General features: G+C 44.6%; 1 protein-coding gene across 1 annotated transcript; it reads right to left on the reverse strand.

Moving 5' to 3' along the window:
- Positions 1-10,228: 10,228 nt before the first annotated feature.
- LOC115824150 (RNA exonuclease 1 homolog) lies at positions 10,229-19,133 on the reverse strand. The gene is made up of 17 exons (XM_030788256.1): positions 19,001-19,133; positions 17,224-18,617; positions 16,534-16,731; positions 16,358-16,432; positions 16,012-16,213; positions 15,452-15,636; positions 15,136-15,276; positions 14,849-14,963; positions 14,612-14,683; positions 13,762-13,902; positions 13,244-13,357; positions 12,872-12,945; positions 12,501-12,605; positions 11,995-12,110; positions 11,324-11,462; positions 10,657-10,777; positions 10,229-10,320 (listed from the first exon to the last, which is right to left on the reverse strand). The coding sequence occupies exons 1-17, from the start codon at positions 19,131-19,133 to the stop codon at positions 10,229-10,231; spliced, it is 3,417 nt and encodes a 1,138-aa protein (XP_030644116.1).
- Between the last annotated feature and the right edge of the window lie 2,836 nt (positions 19,134-21,969).

The raw sequence follows: 21,969 nt of genomic DNA on the forward strand, positions 1-21,969 counted from the left end.
GCTTACATAAGATATTAATGCCATTCTTCCTTTGTCTTCCATACGTCTTTTCTTATCCTGATCAGAATCCCACAAAAAAGCCGTTGGCATTTTGACTCAAATCCCCCAAAACATTAGCGGTCATGTAACGGCATACGCTCAGTTGTTTCGTAAAGACGCGCAGCCCGTAGACCTCAGAGGTTCAGACAGAAGAACGTTTCACAAAGAGCTAAACCGGACAAAACGGCTGTCTGACCGAGAACCGCATGTGGTCCAGATCTCTCAGTGACTTGACATAGCATATCTCATCTCTAAGCATGTATCAGACACAGTATTCACATAACACGCGTGTTTACCTTTACACTCACAGAAATGTGGTTGTAAAATGCGCTTGCCGGAACAGTGAACACCCACTCACTTTCTCTCTCCCTGGAAAACCGGAGAATCCATTTCTCTCTCTCTCTCTGCTGGTCTGGGAGCAGCGGGGGTGTGGGCTTGGTCGGAGGTTGAAGCAGCCTAATGAAAACGGATGAAGCAGAGATAAAGTGTTTGCCGACATTAAGAGATCCATTCATCACTGTTAGACCTGGAGCTACGGAGCACCTTGGAAGGCAGTTCTCTGTCTCTCTCTCTCTCTCTCTCTCTTTCTTTCCATCACCCTGGCCAAGGAACAGACCCTTCTAGAGTGTCTTCCTCCCTTTACGTTCTCACACACACACACACACACACACACACGCAAGCCTCAGTTTCACTGTGTGTGTGTTTTTTTCCCCTGAAACAAGGTTGTGTCTTCCTACTGGAATTGTCTGTAAGATAAGATATGCGTCCTTTTAAACAAAGCGGAAGTCATTGTGTTAAATGAACAAATAACTGTCTATCTATCTACACTACATATGACTTCAGTGTCTAGATAATATACATGTACTGAAAATAAATCTGTCATTCTCATAAACACAGTGTCCGGTATATGATCCATGAATTCCATGAAAAGCGGGTGAGACATTGGATCAGATGCTGTAATAATTCTTTGTGAAACGTAGCGAAACTCGGCGCCGTCACTGGGTTTCACCGTCGGCTGTCCTGTGGGGGTTTGGGTTGCTCTTGAACTCCCTGTTCTGTGTCAAGTTTGGAGGACGGCCTTAAGCCGTGGAAATGTGGCCCGGTTCTGGCGGTTCGGACTGGATAACGTTCAACAGCGTCACCTCAGAGGTCCGGACGCACAGCCTCACGCAGCTCATGCTGAAGACTGGGGCTGTTTTTTTTTTTTTTTCTTTCTCCCGGAGACGGACCCGGCGCGTTAACGAATCCATCCCCAGCATGTTCTAACGCGTCTTAATTAACTTCAAAGCAGAGCTGAAGGCCTCTACCCATCTGACCCCCACGAGGGAGAAAACGTTGATTAAGAAGCGTGTCTCTAGTGTGTGTGTGTCTCTAGTGTGTGTGTGCATCTCTAGAGCGTGTGTGTGTGTCTCTAGTGTGTGTGTGTGCATCTCTAGAGCGTGTGTGTGTGAGTCTCTAGTGTAGACCAGGGGGTGGGGTTGGGGTCAGGCACAGTGTCTCTTGGGCAAACATTCTTCCTCTCCTTTGTGTGAGTGTGTGTGTGTGTATTATGTATATATAGAACTTATATTTATACACACACACACACATATATATACATCTATCTCACACACACTCATAGTATAGTGTGCATATATATATAGATTCTAAAGTCAGTGAGAACACATACAGTACATGTATGTGTGATGTGCATAAGCAGATAAAGTTGAAGTCACAGGTTTACATATACTTAGGTTGAAGTTATTAAAACTCATTCTTTTAACCACTCCAGTTTTCATGTTAACAAACTATAGTTTTGGCAAGTCGGTTAGGACATCTACTTTGTTAATGACAAGTAATTTTTCCAACAGACAGATTATTTTACTTATAATTTATTATGCCTTCACACTCCCATGACGTCAAGCACAGTGCCTCTTTGCTTGACATAATCAAAAGAAATCAGCGAAGACCTCAGAAAAAAAATTGCAGACCTCTACAAATCTTGTTCAGCCTTGGGAGCAATTTCCAAGTGCCTGAAGGAACCACGTTTATCTTTACAAACAATAGTACACAAGTGTGAATGCCACGGGACCACGCCGCCGTGATACCACACAGGAAAGAGACGTGTTCTGTCTCCTCGAGATGAGCGTACTTTGAGGCGAAAAGTGCGAATCAATCCCAGTACAAAAGCAAAGGACCTTGTGAAGATGCCAGAGGAAACAGGTACAAAAGTATCTATATCCACAGTAAAAAGGCTGCTCAGCAAGGAAGCAGCCACTGCTCCAAAACAGCCTTCAAAAAGCCAGACGACGGTTTGCCACTGCTCGTGGGGACAAAGATGTTACTTTATGGAAAAATGCCCTCTGGTCTGATGAAACAAAAATTGAACTGTTTGGCCATAATGACCATCGTTATGTTCGGAGGAAGAAGGGGGAGGCTTGTGAGTCGAAGAACACCACCCAACCGTGAAGCGGGGGGGGGGGGGGCGTTATGTCAGCATCGTGTTGTGGGGGTGCATTGCTACAGGAGGGACTGGTGTACTTCACAGAATATATGGTATCATTGAGGTAGGAAAATTATGTGTGGATATATTGCAGCAACATGTCAAGACATCAGCCAGGAAGTTAAAGCTTGGTCGCAAATGGATCCTCGGAATGGACGATGACCCCAAGCCCTACTTCCAAAACTGTGGCAAAACGGCTCAAGGACGGCGACGTCAAGGTACTGGAGCGGCCATCGCAAAGCCCTGACCTCAGTCCCAACACAACGTGTGTGAGCAAGGAGGTCCACACACCTGGCTCCGTTACACCCGCTCTGACAGGAGGGATGGGCCAAGAGTCCAGCAGCGTATTGTGAGAGGCTTGTGGAAAGCTACCCAAAACCGTTTTACAGGCAACGCTACCAGATGCTAACTATGTGTGTGTAAACATCTGACCCGCTGGGAATGTGATGAAAGAAATAAAATCTGAAATGAATGATTCTCTCTACTGTTATTCTGACATTTCACATTCTTAAAATAAAGTAGTGATCCTAACTGACCTAAGACAGGGAATGTTTACTAGGATTAAACTGTGGAAAAATTGTGGAAAAATGTGGAGTTTAAATGTATTTGGCTAAGGTGTATGTAAACTTCCGACTTCAACTGTATATACACACGCATTTTATACACATTCTTCTTTCACAGTGGAAAGTGAAACACGTGATCTGTGTTTGTACTGCCACTGTGTGAATCCTCTCCTGTCCTGATAAAGCACAATACCAAGCTAACTGAAAGAAACCTATGTCCTCACATTACACAAGAAAATATGCCTGGTTTCTGAAGCAGGAGAGAAGAGGAAAGGGTTTTGTTTTGTTTTTTTTTCTTCAGCACAGCCGTGGCTGGGGCTTGTCTGTAGAGCTGCAACCTCCGACACGGACGCGTGAAAGTTGACGGCGGACGATCGATAGGCTGTTGGCTTTTTTGTTTGTAGGTTCAAGTCGGCCTTGGCTCTATTACAGCGCGGTTCGGGCCATCGGGGAGCGGCTGTCTCTCAGAGAGGAGCTCCCGCCTGTTTGCCAAAAGTGTAATCCCACCGTGACCTCATATGACCCCACCTCCAGAGGAAAGCAGCTTACAGGAGGAGTGTCTGTCTGTGTGAAGCCCCCCCCCTCCCCCTCCTCCCTCCCTCTCTCCCATCCCTCCCCTTTTGCAACTGCTTCTTTCTTTTTCTTTTCTCTCTCTCTGTCTCTCTCTCTCTCACTCTGTCTTACTCTCTTTTTTTCTTATTTCCTCTACTCCTTCCACTGGCGTCTGTCTAACCTCCCCTCTCTCTTGTTCTGTCTCTTCCCCTTACTATCACATTCTCAATTTTCCTCTCTCTCTCTCTCCTCACTCACCCTGTCTTTCCTCTCATTCCATTGCTTGCCTACAGTATGTGTGTGTGTGTGTGTCTCTCTCTCTCTGTGTCTCTCTCCACCGCCGTCTGCTGGCTTGTGTGAGTCTGTGAGGGGAGAAGCCACTCACTAAGTGAAGACAGATCTCTCGCCTGCGTCTCAGATGAGAAAACAAATGGAACGGGGGGGGGGGGGGGGGGGGGAGAAAAGAGCAACACGCAGGCTAGGATGCTCTTGCAGGGCTGGCAGACACAGAAGAAGAGGAGGAGAGAGAGAGAAGAAGAAGAAGAAGAGGGGGAAAAAAACCCTCCCTAAGCTCTGGAATCGATTATGCTCTGAGACAGACCGCAGACTGAGAGTTGGGTTTGCTGCGGACATTCCACACCATGGCTCTCTCACACACACGAACCCAAAGGGAAAAAACAAAAACATTCCAAGATCAGAACACGTATCTTGTGTTCAATGCTGATACAGGGATCAATAACGCTGGCTTCACGGAACATGTTTGATGTCTAAGTAAGCGTTCTGAACTCAGGGAATCTCTGATGCTCTATTCCAGCTCTGTACCTCCACAACGAGATTGACAATCGGACAACGCGTTTCCCGCTAAACCTGAATCGCAGATCGGGAGTGCCGTCAGTGTATGCTGACATGAATTTCTGCTCTGAGAAAATTGACCCAGTGGATCCTCACCCCCCCCCCCAAACAACCCTCCCCCTTTTCTACCCCGGTGGTGTGGGCTCCCAGCTCAGATAAACCCGGGGCTGTACCACATGAGAAGGCAGCAGGGGGTCTGACAATCTGGAGGCACAACAGGGGAAAGATGGGATTACCCACAAGCCTCTTGGGGTTTGGCCTGTCCAGACTGGGGTAGCCTGGAAGACCAGAGGCCGTTTTTTTTTTTTTTTTGTCTGGCCGCCAACACACAATTGCACACACATTTCTTGTCGCTTTGATGATTTCAATCTACAGACAGGCTTAAAGGACCACAGCTGGCTTTGAGGGTTACCATGGCACCCAAGTATGTGATCAAAATCACACGGGGGGGGGGGGGGGATACACACGTCTGTCAGTTGGTCGAATAACATTAGATATACAGTATCATGCTACTGAAAGACCTCCCTCTGTCAACCCCCCCCCTCCCCAAAATCCCTCTTTCTCTCTCTCTCTCCTGGAAAAAAAGAAGTGTGAATAGTACATTTTCTCGTTTGTGAAACACACTAACATTGCTGCCTAAGCACTGATCTAAACTTGGAGAAACCATTCCTCTTTTCAGACTGAATGCTGAGTTTGAAAAACACATTATGGAGAAAGAGAGAGAGAGGGAGGGAGAGAGAGAAAGGGAGAAATCCCTGTCCAGTCTTTGCCATAACAGAGCTAAACTCACAGAGGTGTACCAGAGACAGTGTACTTTCTCACTGCGACAGGACTCAAACAGTCAGGCCTGTTAAAGTTTTCCGCGTTTGATTCTGGCTGCTATATCTTCCATGCGGTGTAAACCACGTCTGCTCCTGTTTTAAATGAGCAAACCGTTATCACAAATACACAGACAGAGGTCACCAGATGGAATCTTGGAATCAGTCAGTACCAATCTACATCTTCATACATCAGAATGGAACTATGACTACCTTTACAGTCAAACGTTTTTTGGTTGTTGTTTTTTTTTACCTAGAGCTGTAAAATTCTTAACCATTTGAACACAGCCATCTGATTTTTGTTAATATTATTCGTTGAATCATATTTGTTAAACGTAATGAACAAAAACTCATTGGAAACACACCACTGCGTCTGTTTAGATGTATTTATTTCATATTGCGACGTGTTTTCTTTTTTAAGACTGACTGAATGTTTCACAATAGACGCTTTTCTCAAAAGAAAAATCGATCTTTCTGCTCCGGTGAAATTATCTGGTTCTGTGATATGGTTTTATGTCTGCGGAGTGATAAGTGGGCAATTTCTAACAGAAACATTGTGTTTCGCACACACAAACCGCTTTTTTTATTTTCTTTCTTAGAAACGCTGTGTTAACTGCCCTGAAAATGCACTCATTTCGAAGAAATGCATTCAAGCGATCAAGGATTAAAAAAAAGAGAAGGTAAACAGCCTTCATATGCACCGATGACTTGGACACGTAAAAGCAAATCATCACTGAGACTTGATTCACCTCTCTAACCCTGTTATGCTGGTGGCTTAGGGGTAATGAGAGATGGGTGTTTTTGTGTGTGTGTGTGGGGGGGGGGGGTTGGAGGGGTTTTATAAGTCTTGTGGCTCATGGCCTTGTAAGCTTTCCTGCACGAGTGTTGTACTCCCAGTAGATGGTAGCATTGTGCATGAGTTATATCTGACGCACCACCTTTGGAAGAAGAACAAGAAAAAAAAGGGGGGGGGGGGGCGGTTGCATGTGGCACTTTCCTGTCTGACGACGCACATGAGACACCTAAAGGTGTATCAGTAACCCAGTGTCCAGTCAGTAAGCCTTCTTATGTGCCGGCCAGCACAGTTTAATGGATGAAAGTCATACAGACAGCCGTTTGGATTAAAGTTTTACATGGTTTGTTCAAGTGTTGTGAAAATTAACACATCAAAATTGTGGAACAGAGGTGTTTTAGGTGCTTAAAGTTGTATTATTTAGTACTAATTAAAGTTATATTATTTAGTACTGATTAACCATCTGCATGTTGCCCCGGAACAGATTCAGTGTTCTTATTTTCCTCTCCAATAACCCGGCCAGAGGAGGATGGGTGTCCCCTTCTGAGTGTCTGTGGAGTGCACTCAGGATTTCTTTCCTAATTTCTCAGAGCTCCTGTCCTGTCTCCTGTGACTTCAGGCTAGTTCAATACAATTTAGTTTTATTTGTATGTCATTTTAGCCTCTCTTAATTAACGTCCATAGAAGATGCGCAAAAACCCCTGGACCAAACAGCCGGTATACTCTAGCCTCCTGTCCTGCTTTTACACATGCACAGCACATTTGCAAGTTTGTACTGGTGACTTTTCTACACAATGTAGTGAAAAACAGCCACTCACAAAGTCTTGCGCTCTCTCTCTTTCTCTCTCTCGCTCTCTCTCTGTCTCTCTCTCTCTCTCTCGCACGCACACATATCACCAACATGCCATTTTCTCCTGATCTTGTCCTCATGAGATTTAAAAATATTTACACTGTGTTCATGCATAGGTAAGCACTGAACACAAGTTCTGCGGAGATCATAATTTTTTTTCTTTTTTTTGACATCTCCCTGTCAGCTGAGAGAAAACAGAAAATCAGACGCCACAGAGGAGAAAAAAGAGAAGCTTTTTTAGCTCTCTGCTGGATGCAGCAGATGGTCTCAGATTCCCATGTTGTTAACAAAAGTTGGATTAAAAAGTCTTAAAAATTCTTGTTCAAAGGCAGTGAAAGGCATGAAAGATGTCACGCATCACTATAAACACATGGACCAAACTGTGTAAACCGTGTCTATTTAATGTTCAGCTGCAATATTCTGGCACAAACGACCAGGGAAGAACTTGCAGTTAGAGCTTTCCTGCGTTCTATGTATATCTGTCTGTGTGTGTGTGTGTGTTGGGGGAGGGGGTGGATGGATGGATCTAGCTTCAAACCAACCACCGAGGCCCCTTGACAATGAGGGAGAACTGAACTCTAATGAGATAGATCAGACCTCCATGTCACTCTCAACACACTTATAAGACAACATTTTTCAGCCGCTGATGTTTTAAGTCTCCTTCTCCACGTGGAGAAGTTTGTCTCATTTAAAAAAAAAAAAAAGAGAGAACACAGCTATTTCCCATTAATAAAGCCAATGCGCAAGTCCACAGCTGAGGAGAAACCGACCAATCGGCTCCAAGCAAGAACATACTGCGTCATACTACTGAAACTTTGGCGTCTTTCATTTTAAACGCGGCGTGTAAGTTTTGCTCTAGCCTGCAGTTTTCACCCTGATACAGTCGCAAAGACTGTTTCTTTTCAGCTGTTTACACTCATCAGAAAAGACACTGAATCGCTTCTTGTTCTAAAAGTCACAAGCATCTCTGCTTCCACCCACCCCCACCTTTTTTTTTTTTTTTTTTTTTATAAATCCAGCATCTGAACAATGAGGGTATGGCTTGTTACTGACCTACACATCATCACCAGAGCTACCGAAACGAAAACCCCGTTTTAAAGTCACAGTGATTAAAGCAGCCTTCAGTCTTCTCAACAAAGCACAATAAAGAGACAAAGAGTGATTGCCCTCCCCAAAAAAGTCCAAGTGCTTGACTCTTTTGCTGGGCCATTCAATTAGCCAAACTAAAATCCTGACGTCCATCAATTAAGACACCCCCACCCCACCCCACCCTACACACACACACACCATCATTTGTCTTACAGTGAAGGGATTGGGAAGCTGGCCATTAATACTGATTTCAGTAGAAATTAGGCCAAAACAATTAGAGAGAGTGAGAGAGAGAGAGAGACAGAACATTTGTCTGTAGTAAATGTTCTGTCTGTTTTCTCCCTCTCACCAAAGCCCAGTCTGAGCGGAGTTGGACTGAACTCCGTTGCCTGTCTGCTGGGGAGATGTGTGTGTGTGTGTGTATACTGGTGGGACTGTGTGTCTAGCAGTGGGAGGATGAGGGATTTGTCAAAACACTGATTTGTCAAGTTGAGTCAGTACACATCTGTGAACATAAAGGATGGCAGACGACAAGAGATTTAAAGCATTGGACCTGGACCAAACACGCTGTATCTCTTAGACACACACACACAGACATGCCTTCTTTTTCTCTCTCAGACACACACACACACACACACACGTTCTCTCTGTCTTACACACAAACAAATGCATATTCTCTCACATTAACACACACACACATTCTGACATGAATAAATCATCTCTCACACATGCACACATACATACACATTCTCTTGCTCTCTTACGCTAACACACACACATACACGCTGACTGTCGGCTGGTGTGTGTGCAGGTGGGGGGGGGGGGGGGGGGGGGTGTACCTGGCTCTTTGTCTCCTCGTGCCAAACGCAGCATGCCCGTCTGGATGCTGGCACGGCGGTCCGCTGCTGCAGCCCATCTGCCAGCCGGGCCGTTCTCACGCCGCCAGGTCCAGACCGCTGGGCCCGAACGCGTCGGACCAACGCTGACCTGGCATGGCGCCCAGACGTGTCATGTCAGCACCATGTTCAGGCCCCTGTCCTTCACTGGATCTCACGACATGGCTTCACGCTGGAACAGACACGCTCACACACACACACACACACACCTGTGAGGAGAGCAGAGCTAATACAGCTCTCGCGTATGGTCAGTCTCACTGACAGACCTTTTCACTCTGAAATGTGTTTATTTAGACAATTAGCAGGTCATGAAGAGTGTTTCTGCTGATAATTTAGTGTGAAGCTCCAAACCCGTGCTGAAATGGGAGTCATGTATTGGATACGAGCGTAACCTTTTCTTCCAGTGAGATTTCATTTGACAATACTTTTTTTTTTTTTTTTTAAATTGCCTTTACTGTGGCTTTTCAGTTGTCATTTTAGAACCTCAGTGAGCCACTCCGTGTGTCAGAATGTTTCACCTCTGTAACTATTTCATTTCCTTATTGGTCATATTCACACAAGCCACCCACTGAGAAAAAGTGGGGGCTGTAACGTACTTAGATCCAAGCCTATTAGCTCCTCCGTTTCAGTAAACGAGAGACGTGTGAGATTAACAAGCACAGGCAAAATCAAGCATAGGCTTGAGAATCACATGTGGAAGCAATCACAGACCAATTAACAGACTGGTCAAATAACTATTTAACCCAGTTACGCTTAACCAGGCCCTAACGTGCTCTGAGAACCATTGTATACACACATGAGTTTGAAGTTGTGTTTAAATAAAGGCACTCAACTCAGATATATAGTCTAGTGCTTTTTTTTTTTTTACTTTACAGGCTCTTGTTTCAGAGTTCATGGGTGATCTTGACCCCCCCCCCCAAAACCCATCCCTCCACCTCAGTGCCCAGTGCCCCCTCCCCCTTCAACACCAGCCCTCACAAACCAAACACAAGGTTGTGATGTCTGACCAATATAGCACAGATCAGACAGGTGCTCTATAACCAGCAAAGGCAAAAGCAAAGGCAACCCCCCCCTCAACACAGGTAAACAAAATGAATCATGAACACACACAGGTTCTCTCAGATAAAGTCCACCAACGAACCACCCCCCCCCTTCCAAAAAAAAACCCCAAAATCAAAGACAACAGGTTCATATGTTTTCTTTTGAAGAGAGAGAACATGAAAAGGCCATTTATGAATATCGCGGTCAGACTTTCACGACCGGATGAAGCAGACGACAGACTTTATTCAAACGTTCACCATCTTCTGACTTTGGCGTCCTCCTTAACCCTCCACAGTATCAGCTCCATACAAGCCTTCGCATCCTCCCGCGAGTCATGCCCCTCAGCTGGACCGAACAGAACAAACAGAACAAACACCACATGTCACCTTTAAAGAACTTTACAAAAACAACTCGTCTACACATTAAAGTCTCATGACAGCCAAAATACTTTTGTTTAAAAAAAAATGTTACGGCGATGTTTGTGTAAAGGATTGACAATTACCCGTCAAATCATTATTTGGTGATAGCATGGATGTTCTTCGTTGGAATGGCATTCAGAATGACAGCAGTTGACCAGTCAGCAGTTACATTCACAGAATTCAAAATATTACCCCAATCCCCCTTCACAAAAAAAAAAAAAAACCACACAGACACACACAAGGTGTTGTCTGGGTAACGTACCGCTGTCTTGGATAATTCTCCTGAGATGGTCGGCAGTGAGGCTGTGTAGTTCTCTCCTGTGGGGGAGGCCAAGGCGATGGGGAAACACCACGGAGGTGTCTACCACGGTTCTGTGGAGGAGCTGAGATAGGAACAGCCTTTGGGAGATCATTTTATTGTCTGGCATAATTTCTATGATTGGTTTTCAGTACTGCACTTGGGGTATACCCAAAACGACCCATTCCTGGGTCATACCACAAATCTATGTCTCTGCTTGAAAACTGCAGCATCGTATAGTGTGTTTAAGGCTGAACTGACAACAGCTCTTAACCAAAGCTCACAACTGCACCTTGGTGACATGTTTTTATCCACAGTCTTTTTTACATGTTTAACTGCATTTATATATATATTTTTACATTCTCCTTTGTGTGACATGCTGTTGTTACAGGTTTTTTTTTTTTTAATCTATTAAACACCCAAAGAGATCTGGACGTACGCTTTCTCTCAACCATCAGGAATTAAGCTGTCCTGCAGGAATAATCTGCATTTCTCCCGTATTGGAAACCTGTATGCATTGCTGCATGTGTGTAATGTATCTAGCCAAGTCCGTGTGTACAAAACTCCCGCCGGAGGAAGCAGAGCTTGGTTCAAAACCTCCGTGGTTGGTTCTCACAGAAACCCAACTCACTTTAAGAGCACAGAGGTCGTTTTCCAGACCGTGGCCAATCAGGATGGTGTCTTCGTTAACGAAACTCAAAAGCGCCGCTTGGACGTCACGCAAAGACACGCTGCAGCCTTTCACATCGTCCTCGCTCACGCCTGAAAACCTGCACAGGGCAACAGTCCCTTTTAACACTCACCATTCTAATAGAAACACCTCCCATGACACAACCCTCTCTGACCACTCAGGTGTACCTGCCTTATAGGTACACTGTACAGGTCTACTGTTACAGATCGTAGTCCGTCTGTTACCACACACAGTGTGTTAGTCACCCTCTGTCTCATACATCGCTGGGCAGTTTCTGACCACAGGACCACTGTGGGTGGGATATTATTTGGGTGGTGAACCACTCGACCCAACAGTGACGCGTGTAAAAACAGCAACGCCGCTGTGTCCGAAAGGCTCGTGCCAGCGCGACACCCACTGCTGTATCACTGCTACGCCATCGTCACCGCTGGGTTAAGAAACGGGCTCTGCCACCCAGATAATACTCCCATCAACAGCAGTCCTGTGGTGAGAAGCTGACCACGGATGAAGGACTTGATGGTTAACACAAACTGTCCGACAAGGCGTGCCTACAAGATAGATGTTTCTAATCAACTTCCTGGAGAGCGTGCGTTTACCATATGAACTCATACCTGGTGTTGAGGTCAATGAGGTCATTCTCAGGCCAGACAAAAGTGTCGTATATGACCTGCAGGCTGCTGCTAACCACACTCACTCTAACCAGCTCCACACCCTGAGTGGTAAAACACTGAAACACACAGAGAGAAAACATTGGGTTTTTTGGTTTGTTTTTTTTTGTTTTGTTTTGTTTTTTTTTTAAGAGATTTATTTTTCTTTTCGTTTTAATGTATTTCCAATGTTGCAAAGACCATCCTGATTTGAGATACAGAACATGATTTAAAAAGGATTTTAAGGAGACATCACTAATGGTAAAAAAAAAAGACATGTATTGCTTGAAATATTTTCAATAATTACCCTTATCTTATGGTCACAGCAAAGAGTAACACAGACTCCGCCATTCAATAGATAAGTAGACCAGGGAATTCATTTAAGAAAATCCACAGTTCAAATTGACCTTAAACGCAGTTAAGCTTACAACTGATTCCATGGAACACACAAGTAAAAATGAAAAACTCACAGTCTCACAGTCAAGGGCGTAGACACCTGGGCAGGTGGCTCCAGGTGAGGGTGGAGGTAGAGTACTCACAAAGCCCTGGAGACTCACGCTGTCATGAACATGGAGCTGAGGAATACACCCCACCCCCCCGCCCCCCCGAGAAAAATCCCCACAGCTCAGGAAAACACAAAGTGAATCACAAACAAACACATTTTCAGTTTGGCAGGAGCGCTGCAGTCAGGCATAGGCTAATTAAATATAAAGTAAGTTTGTCTTATGCACATCTGGAGCAAGTTCAATGTAAAAATCAACAAAAATGCGTATTCTGTAATTTCAGATCATTCGGTGTGAGGAGGGAGAGGCAGGCGTCTGTCCTCAGTAATGGTTTGTACCTTAAAAACCTGGCACCCCGACGTGCCAACAGCGCTCTCGCAGCAGCTGTAGCGTGTTTCTACTCCTCCAGGCACTGCAAAACCACAAACACACACACACACGTTATTACAGGGCATTACATGCACAGATTACAGCCAGATTAGGGGACACAGAAACTACTGTTAGTGATACTAATCAAGAAAAACACACACAAAGTTGCAACGTCTCTGACTTCAAGGGTGAAAAATACATTTACACATATGGAATTCTACTTAAGCCATGAACCTTCTCATTACGTCTCATTAAATAGATCTCCATACACACAGTCAGTCTAAAGAAAGAACCGGAAAAGATCTGAGACTGTTATCTCGAGAGAACTCTCCTACGTTCACCTTTGTTTTCGATGACTTTCCCGTAATGGTAGGTGCACTCCTCCTTGCGAGTGTGTTTCCCAGTCTGGCTGACAGAGAAAGTCGACCCACATCTGCAGCAGATCCTCTTCAGAGCTGTGGTAATGTGTATTCTTCAGTTAACACACAAATTCCCCATCGTGTATCAACTAATCACCGACTTTAAAAGCACTTTTGAATGTTTACTACAGTACTTAAAACATATTTAATAATTTTATGAAAAAAAACCCTCAAAGTTATTTATACACTAAACCTACAGATAAAATCATTAAGGAACAATCAAATATCTCTTACAAGGTACTAACATAGCATACTTAAATATTTTATTCTCAATGGATTCACACGTGATCTGCAAATTCAGCACAGTCTCTCCTGGAAGAGAACTGTCTGAATTCATCCACTAACCTGAAAAATTACAAATTCCTGCTTATCGATGTGTTGTGGTTTTTTTTTTCCATCCATCTCAAAACCTTTATCATAGTGCTTGCTTGAGAACTTACGATCACTAATCGCCTTCTTAACCGCTCCGTACTGGACGGCAACGCCTGTTTTTTCTGGATGTTTCAGAGGGAAGTTGTTCTCTCTCAACATTTGTTCAGATAGAATGTACTCCTTCAGCTGTTCGTAAAGAGTTGTGTCTCCTGGAACAGAGGAAATGGACACCACTGAACAAACACATGCTTAATGCCTTTTTAATACTCAGTAACACTGGACCAAGCTACTCAGATCACAAAATGATTTAAAAAAAAACACAAGTCTCTTATGGATGTAGATTGATAACAAACGAAAAAAAAATCCTTATTTTGCTTCTATTGAGCACAAAAACAAATTTATTCAAAAATTTAACGTTGTTTTCCTTTACACAACGCTCAAGAGCAAATGGTTTTCTTTCGTGAACTGAAGGTAAGAGCACACGTGAACTGAAGGTAAGAGCACACGTGAACTGAAGGTAAGAGCACACGTGAAATTCCGTTGAAAACTGGGACTGCTGTTTTCACTCAGGCCGATTCTTTTACCCACAGAGGGTAATTACAGTGTCAGAGGTCACGTCCCTGTGGGGGTCACCAAGGGGTTAAAAGTCTCACTTAAAACCTCATCAACATTGATAGCCATTATGCTTCGGATCGAAAACCCATGACCTCCGGGTTTCAATGGACCATTTTCCTGATCACTAAATCACGACCGCTGACGGCCACCATTTTACTTGTACTGGTCACTTGGCTTTTTTGCCTTAGTGCTAAATCACTGTCGGTGCTGACCTCTAATACACATCACATCAGATCAGATGAATGGCAGGGGAAAGTGTTCTTACCATAGGATTATCTGAAAATGAAAGCTAACGACTTTTACCGTTTCCCACAAGTGCTTCGGTACTGAGCGCAACACTCCCTCTGGACCCTTGGGCCGCCCCTTCTGCAGAAGCTACATAAACAAAAAGAGCGAAGGGGGGGGGGGGGGGGGGGGGGGGGTTTACGTTCAACGTGACAAATGTACATCATAAAAAGTGAAGATCTAACAAATAAAGGCTGTATGGACAATCCAGCCTCATAAAGAGGATTGTGGAGTGAGACACACACACAGACTCACCTTTGGCAGAGTGTGTGTTTTGGTTCTTGAGTTTCTTCAGAGTGTTCACGGCTACACTTAGATACTTGAGTTTATTGACACTACGATCGTACAGAGTCTTCTCCTCGGCCAGCGCCTGACGGTAGCGGTCGGCAGTGGCAGTCATAAAACGAAAAAGAGTGCAGAACGCGTTACAGCACAATAAAAGGGCTCGTCACGAAACTTTTTAAATTCACGTTTTAAAAATCATGATTGTTGTTAATCATCACGAATTGTAAATTGTAAATTGTCATCGCTGTGGTGCAGACCTTTTCAAAGGCATCCTGCACCGTGCCCGAAGTTTTCAGGAACTCCTCTACAAACAGGTTCACGTAACGTTGTCGTGTATCGTGAGGGACTTTGGCAACCACCTCTGGACGCGTTTTTACTTTGCGTTTGGTGGCCACTGGCTAACAAGACAACATGTAGACAGACCAGACCATGACATTTCTCTCAGTAACACGGGAGGGGGGAGGGAATAAAATATCACATTTCTGAAGCGCCTGGATACAGCTTGACGATAAAAAGCTAAAAATTGCGTCTCCGTGGTAATGGACAGTTATGGTTCTGTGCAAACACACTCACCTTGGGGGGCGTAAAACCAGGTGGTGGTGACGGCTGTGGGGGGGGCAGGGGTTGCATTGGACGTGACATTGCTACAGTGGAGGGAACCAAAGTCACAGGCATCGCACAGCTACCCTCAGGGACAATAAGGTGGAGATTCGGTCCCAGCTGCAAAGTGGCTCCGACCGGAATGATGTTCAGGCAGGCTAAAATGAAAGAAAAAAAAAAAAACACGGAGATACTATTTATGAACACGCACTACATATAGTCCTAAATTAAAATGATCTAAGTGGACACATAGAATGATCACAACAAAAAAGGGAGAATGAAGAAAAAAAAAAAAAAAGCCACAAAATTCAGCTCTTTCACATCTATTTGACCTCTAAACTGTTTTACATCTATATGACCTCTAAACCGCGAACCTTACTTGTCTGTGTTAAGATTGTAAGGAAACAAAAATTCCTGACTTAACACTGAAAGCATTCACAGTCCCTGGAGTGGTGTCTTGGCTCTCGTTTTGCATACTGAGACATGTTAAATCTATTCTCCCTGCTCTTCTGTAAATGTAAACAGATGCTCACAGTTTTGCACAGCGTTGGGGAGAGCAATGGGGTGTGTATACACTTTCTGTGGTCCATTAGCACCCAAAAACGACTGTCCTCCCTTCACCGCACCAGTCAGTGCGTTGGCCCTTCTCTGACACTGTTGGATCCTGGAGGGATTCGCCACCTGAGGGACAGCTCCTCTGAGAGGGACATAAGCTTGTGCTTTGTTTTTGTTCACCTGCCGAGAAAGTTGAGAAAATCACGAATGTCGTCAAAAAACACACAGCATTATTTACGTCGCTGGAAGTAAACAAACAAAAATTAAAACGGGAGTAGAAGTGGTTGCTGGATAGATAATAGCGATCAGTAATCACAGGAATACCTCAAACTTAGCCACATGTGCTACTCTCTTTTTTAGGCTCGGAGGTTGGTTGGGCTTCACCTCTACCTCTGGAAGCTCAGGAACTTCTATCTAAAAACAAGGGAGGAACAACAAAAACAAATTGGATCTCCATTTCGCTGTGTCATCGTCTGCCAACCACTTGATCATCAACTTACATGTGTCGTGTCATCTTGGACAATGGAACCACTGCTTTTGTTGGCTTCCATGAATATATTGTAGCACTCTTCCATGGGATCAGTGTCCGATATGTCAAGATCAGAATAATTGAGCTCTTCAGAATCCGAGTCAATTTGGATGACAGGATTGTTTGATGCTTCCACCACAGGTGGCGCTGGAGTAGCTGGACCACTTAACTGATAGGAAATATGCCCTGTCTGTGAAGTATATGGCTTCCGTTGGACTTGAGATTGGGTGAAACCTTGTGGTGTTTCTCCTGGCTTCACAGATGATCCAACAGGATTTTCTACAAAGTCACGGCTTGGTACATATGTAATCATGTTCTCAACGCTTGGTCTGACCTCAGTCTTTTGACCAATACAAGGCCAGTATGTTTCAACCATGTTCCCTGCCTGCTGACTAACAGGCAAGTCTTCTGCTTTGGTTGAAAAGAAAGCATTTTGATTAATGAATCCACCAAAAGAAGAGTTTCCTTGACATACAGATGAATGAGCTAGGTCTCGTTCTTCTTTTGGGAGTGAGATTTCAGCTTTTTGAGCACAACTGGAGAGATGGTCGTTTTGACGACTTTGCATGTCCTTTTCTCCCAAATTATTATTGGTAACAACTAAGTCAGCTGATGATAAAGTAAAATTATCTGCATCCAGTTTAATACATTCAGGACCCACATTGTCTTTCTTAGCAGGAATGGGTGAAACCTCCTGCAGACGACCGATTTTCTCACTCTCTCTCCTCAGATTGTTCAGACATATGGATATGTCACTCAAAACATTTTCCATGTTTGGTGCATTGTCTTCACCATGAAGAAGGTGCCTTCTGCCTTCAAGATTTCCACTTTGTGAAGATGTCAGCTGCGTTTCCGGCTGACGAAAGGGGGTTGTGGCTACAGCGTCAGTCACTAAGGAAGGTGTCCTTGCGCCGTCAGATGTCAATGACTCTTTTGTAGCTAGCGAGCACTGCTCAGCACACTCTTCCAAGTTGCCTTCATTGTTAAGCGTGGGGGCATCAATGACAAGATCTCTTTGGGGAGGTTCCGGTGTTGCGGTGGAGGTGACCTCGCTTCGCTGCGGGTATCTTTGCTTCTTCTCTTGATTTTCTACAGGTGACGTGTCAGTGAGTAGGTCACTTTCAGAGGACTGAGGGCCCTTTGTGGTAGCGCCGCTTTGCTTTGATGGCCTCTCTTGGCTCCGGTTACCATCAGCAGTGTTGAGGAGAATTGCCTTCTCAGGAGAGTCCGTTGGCTCTTTACACCGTCCAGTGTGCTTCTCAAGGCTGCTCTCTGGAGGAGACACATCAATGACGAGATCTCTCTCAGGTGACCCCGGGCCTCGTGAGTTGGCAGTCTTGCACAGTTTTTTAAGTCTTCTCTTTTCTTGGAACGGGGTTTGTTTTGATGACGCGGTTTGAAGCGTCGTAAAAGACCTGCGCGGTCTGTTTCTCTTCTGTTTGTCCTCGTCCACGTTCACGACTCCTTCAGAATTTTCCATTTGATTTCTCTTTCTCTTTCGCTTTGGGGGCCCATCCTGCTTACTGTCATTTTCCAGAGGTGGGATATCGATGACCAACACACCATCACCATCATCATCATCATCTTTGTCAGACAGAAGCTTAATCTGGTCTCCTTTTCTCTTCAAGTTGTGTTCACGCTCTATATCCACTCTATCAAATACCCTTGTTTTACATTCCATGGAAGTGTTTGACAGCAAATCAGCAGAATAATTGGAACACGGGTCATATTCTAAGTCTGTCTTCGGCCTGGAATGGTCAACCACATATTTAGAAACAGACGAATGAGACACAACAGACTTTGTGTGTTTGAGTTTTTTTTCCTTCTGGTGGCTCGGCAGAACCTCACGGGGAATCGGACGTTTTTCTGAGCAGGAACGGACACCGTTCCCGTGTGCTGACTGGTAGCGGGTCAGTCTCTCCTTTTCCTTCTCCACTTCCCCCATCACGGTCTCAATTTCTTTGTTAATCCGTTCTAGCTCCAGAAGACAAGCATCACTGTCTTCTTTGCTGTTCAGTGTTCCATTGACAGGGGTCAAACTGTGCCCTCCGGGACCTAGACGAGAGACAAATGATCAAATTATTTTGTAATCATCAGATACTTCTAGAAACAACCACTGTTACAATATTTAAGTAGGACACTATATGTGTTAAATTGTTTCTTGAGCGGGAATGGGCTTTAGCACACGGGCCATTATTACAGGTTAATTTAAATGACATAATCTGAATTTGTACCAGGTTGCCAAAAAGATGTATGCTCTCTGTTCACACTAGTGCATTAACGGGCTATCAAAAACCCGTGAATAATGTTATCAATTAATATATCATTTAACAATTTGACATGCGTGCACGTGTAGCTGTGGGGTACAACTAGGACCCTTAAGAAGAAGAAAAAAAAGAAGAAAAAGAAAAATTAAAACAGCACCACGGAACACTGACATGGTATATTTGCTATTTGAGAGCTGGAAGGCGTTTGCTCCTCATGTTTGTATTTACAGAAAGGTCGGTCGCACCGACTCGCCCTGAGCAACGGACAGTCTATAGCGGAAAAGAGTGCGGTGGAGGGCAACATTAGCGGTGACTAACGGTTAACAAATCCAACAAAGCTATATTGTTCAAAAACTGTTCTTATTTCTTATTTCGATTCGAGGATGCCATCACGTGAAACAGCGCCCACGCGTTGTGTTGGCCGCCCCCATTAAGTTCCCTCCCTGACGCGCTCTCGAGAAACAACAACAAAAAAATGGTTTTCTAGTTATCGGTAAACAAAACGGGTTGACGAGGAGGAGATGATCTTTTAAAACAAAAAATAGATCTGTCAGCCAATCAACAAAAGAAGCATGAACACTGACGTGATAAATCGAATCCATGCGCGTAAATCTGGCGGACATCTTACTTTGTATTAATCACCTACAGGTGAGCCTGATTTCCGTTAAATCGCAGCAGTCATATGGGGACCAATGGTAACGTTTTGTATTCGGATTTTAACCAGTTGCTCATTAAATAGGAAATGGCTTCATTTCAAGTTTTTATCTTATCCAGTTCAGAAATACTCGCGCGCCTCTGACAGGGGATTCCGGTACATTTACAGAGCACTTCACGGTGCAGACTGTGTATGTGAACTCAGCAGACCACTATTAAATAACGTTAACCGCTCTTAAATATAACTGATCCGCACGTTTTCAAACAGAAGAGGTCGGCTTTCTTTGTAACGATGTTGGCAAATGTTCTGCTGTTTCAAGCTCCTGTCTTGGAGCCTGAAATAGCAGAATTTCCTGCTCTCCGAACATGGAATAAAATAACTATGTATGCCAAATGTATGAATGTGTGAAAATCCTTATCCCATCGGCACTTGTGTCGTCAGACTGTAAGACGCAGTGATGTTGGAAAGTGAGCGCTGTGTTTCTGTCGGATACTTGGCTGCCCCCTCAATGAAGCCCCCACAGGAACCAGAGAGAGTGAGCGTGTGCGTGTGTGTGACAGAGAGAGAGATCTTTTCTGCTGTGTGTAAGCCAAGGACACTGAAGCATAATGAAGCCCATCAGTAATTCATAGGAATGGCCCAGTTACTGCACCAGGGGTATTTACAGTAAAATAATACTTCACTGGTTTTATTGGCTGGCTATAATTGACAATTACAAAAATGCTTTTTACATGATATTAAAACTGTAGGTGAATTTAAGAAGAGAAAAAGACAGAGAAATGCACAGGGGGGGATTTTTACGTTAACGATGGATTTGCTATCCAGCTGTTCTACAGCGCCACGTAGTGGTGTCCTCCGGGAATACACTGTGCGTTCAACTGGTGGCCAATCAGCTAATCACACAGTATGATCTGTCTGGAGACGAGGGAGGGTGGGGGGTGACCAGATAAAATGGAGGGGGGGGGGGGGCTGCTATTAAGAGGTTTGAAAAGGGAACAGGAGAAAAGAAGGACAGTTGGAGAGAGAAAGAAGACAAGCAATGAAAAGAAGACTTTTTTTTTTTTTTCTTTAACTGTCCCCATCTCCCTGTCCACTCTCTGCTTCTTCTTCTCTCCAACGTCCACTCAAGAGAAAGAGGAGAGTAAGGGAGAGAATGGAGGGAGGAGAGATGCCCACACGCTTATTTTCACTCCCTCTGCTCCTACTCACTTTTTTTATTTCTGAGGGCTCACACATGAAAAGACGACAGAGAGAGAGAGAAAGAGAGAGAGAGAGTGCTGTTTACTTCCACGCTAGGCATGCTGCCAGGCTTTGGTTCCTTTTGTTTAAATTTGAAAATATCTTCACTCGGTCGGATGTTGTTACAGTACATTAAGGACGGACGGCCCGCTGGACCCAGCGAGATGAGAAGCAGCTGAATTCGCTTACGCTGGCCGAGCCAGCAATTAGGCCCCCGGACCCAGAGCGGCCCCCGAGAACTTCTGTCCGCTAATCCTGAGAATCTTCATCGCTGTCGCAGACACAAGACACAGTGGGAATGATGGCTGTGAGGATTTGGGAGGAAAAGAAAAAAAAAACAACCCAAAAACCATCATCCAACTCCATGCGCCAGATGACTCCTGCAGACGCTGTGAGGAGACGCTGTGAGGAGACGGTGGCTGTGACATCAGTGCCGTTGAGGAGAGAGAGAGGGGTTGTGTAACAGTGTGAGTCTTTCTAGGTAAAAAAAAAAAGAAAAGAAAGACAGTAAGAGAGAGAGGGAGCCCGGGAGACGGCAGCCTGATTCAGACTCTTGATTTGAGAGGGTGGAGCAGATGGGACTCATTAAGGCTGCATTGGCAGCATTCTCTCCTTCTCCAGTGAGTCACTCAGATGTATTCATCTCTCTCTCTCTCTCTGATATCATCATCCACCCACAGCTATGGATAATTATTCACTCAAATCCATTACCAGGGGTCAAGCGAGTTCTCCCCCACTCGCTCCTAAACTTCAATTACAAGCCTCACAGCCTCTTATTCAAAGCTTAACACGCACACACACACACACACACACACAGCATGAGCCACACTAAGGGTATTTTACACACACACACACACGCACACGCAAAACGATCCAAGCTTTGGGAATTTTACAAACTCTCACACACACACACACACACACACACAAAATGTCCACAGTACGAGGGGATCAAGATTCTTTAGGCTCCCAGTGATCACCTGGGCTTGATTCTGACCTTCTGCAGGTCCTTCCTGTCTCTGCTGAAATATGAACGCTGAAAACACTATAATTAGCATTGTGCTTGTCTGTGCCAAAAAACACACAGCTCAGGTTAGGAATGGTGTGAGTTGGTGAGGGAGAGAGAAGGATCCAGTAGGGAACTGAACTGGAGTAGAATGGAAAGATGATTATTCTATACCTGTCATGTCCTCATTAGTTTGTGACTTGTGGGATCTCTCCACCACAATCTTTTTTTTTTTTTTTTTTT

The sequence above is a fragment of the Chanos chanos genome, chromosome 11 (assembly GCF_902362185.1).
Source record: "Chanos chanos chromosome 11, fChaCha1.1, whole genome shotgun sequence".
NCBI lineage: Eukaryota > Metazoa > Chordata > Actinopteri > Gonorynchiformes > Chanidae > Chanos > Chanos chanos.

Excerpts from the sequence above, each read along its gene's own strand:
- LOC115824150 (XM_030788256.1), bottom strand. The coding sequence starts at position 19,133 with ATGTTGCCCTCCACCGCACTCTTTTCCGCTATAGACTGTCCGTTGCTC. Across the intron at positions 13,358-13,761 it reads TAAGAAGGCGATTAGTGATC|CTCTGAAGAGGATCTGCTGC; the intron begins GTAAGTTCTCAA and ends ACATTACCACAG. Across the intron at positions 10,778-11,323 it reads ACGACCTCTGTGCTCTTAAA|CTCCTCCACAGAACCGTGGT; the intron begins GTGAGTTGGGTT and ends TTCCTATCTCAG.